Here is a 577-nt window from a genome sequence, read left to right as displayed (position 1 = left end):
GCTGCCGCGTTCCGCTGCGGAGCCTTCCTCCATCTGCACCATGGCCGCCCCCGGCTTGCTCTTCATGAACTTCGCCTGGAAGGGGCGGCGGTGGAAAGGTGAGCCCGCAGGGATCCCGCTCTGTGCCCAAAATCCACCCGCCCCCCTGCCCCAAATCCCCCTGCTCCATGCCTAAAACCTATCCCCGTGCCCACAATCCACCTGCTCCATGCCCAAAAATCCATCCCCGTGCCCAAAATCCACACTCTCTGTGCCCCAAATCCACCCACTCCGTGCCCAAAATGCCCCTACTCCGTGCCCAAATCCATCCCCATGCCCTAAATCCACCCACTCCATGCCCCAAATCCAACCCCGTGCCCAAAATCCACCCTCTGTGTCCAAAACCCATCCCCGTGCCCAAAATCCACCCTCTCTGTGCCCAAAGTCCATCCCCGTACCCAAAATCCACCCTCTCTGTGCCCCAAATCCATCCTCTCTTTGCCCAAAACGCCCCTACTCCGTGCCCAAATCCATCCCCGTGCCCAAAATCCACCTTCTCTGTGCCCAAAATCCACCTTCTCTGTGCCCAAAATCCACC

General features: G+C 59.4%; 1 protein-coding gene across 1 annotated transcript in view; it reads right to left on the bottom strand.

Moving 5' to 3' along the window:
• HNRNPL (heterogeneous nuclear ribonucleoprotein L) overlaps positions 1 to 577 on the bottom strand; it is a gene marked incomplete at its 3' end in the record, with an annotated part of 5484 nt that overhangs the window by 294 nt on the left and 4613 nt on the right. Inside the window, exon 6 of the mRNA XM_009890005.1 lies at positions 8 to 75. Within this exon, the coding sequence (XP_009888307.1) occupies positions 8 to 75 (68 nt within the window). The remainder of the gene's footprint in view (positions 1 to 7; positions 76 to 577) is intronic.

The sequence above is a fragment of the Charadrius vociferus genome, unplaced genomic scaffold, assembly GCF_000708025.1.
Source record: "Charadrius vociferus isolate BGI_N301 unplaced genomic scaffold, ASM70802v2 scaffold2018, whole genome shotgun sequence".
In the NCBI taxonomy this organism is placed as follows: domain Eukaryota; kingdom Metazoa; phylum Chordata; class Aves; order Charadriiformes; family Charadriidae; genus Charadrius; species Charadrius vociferus.
The sequence above is the reverse complement of the archived record's forward strand: the minus strand, read 5'-3'. Positions and strand labels throughout refer to the sequence as shown.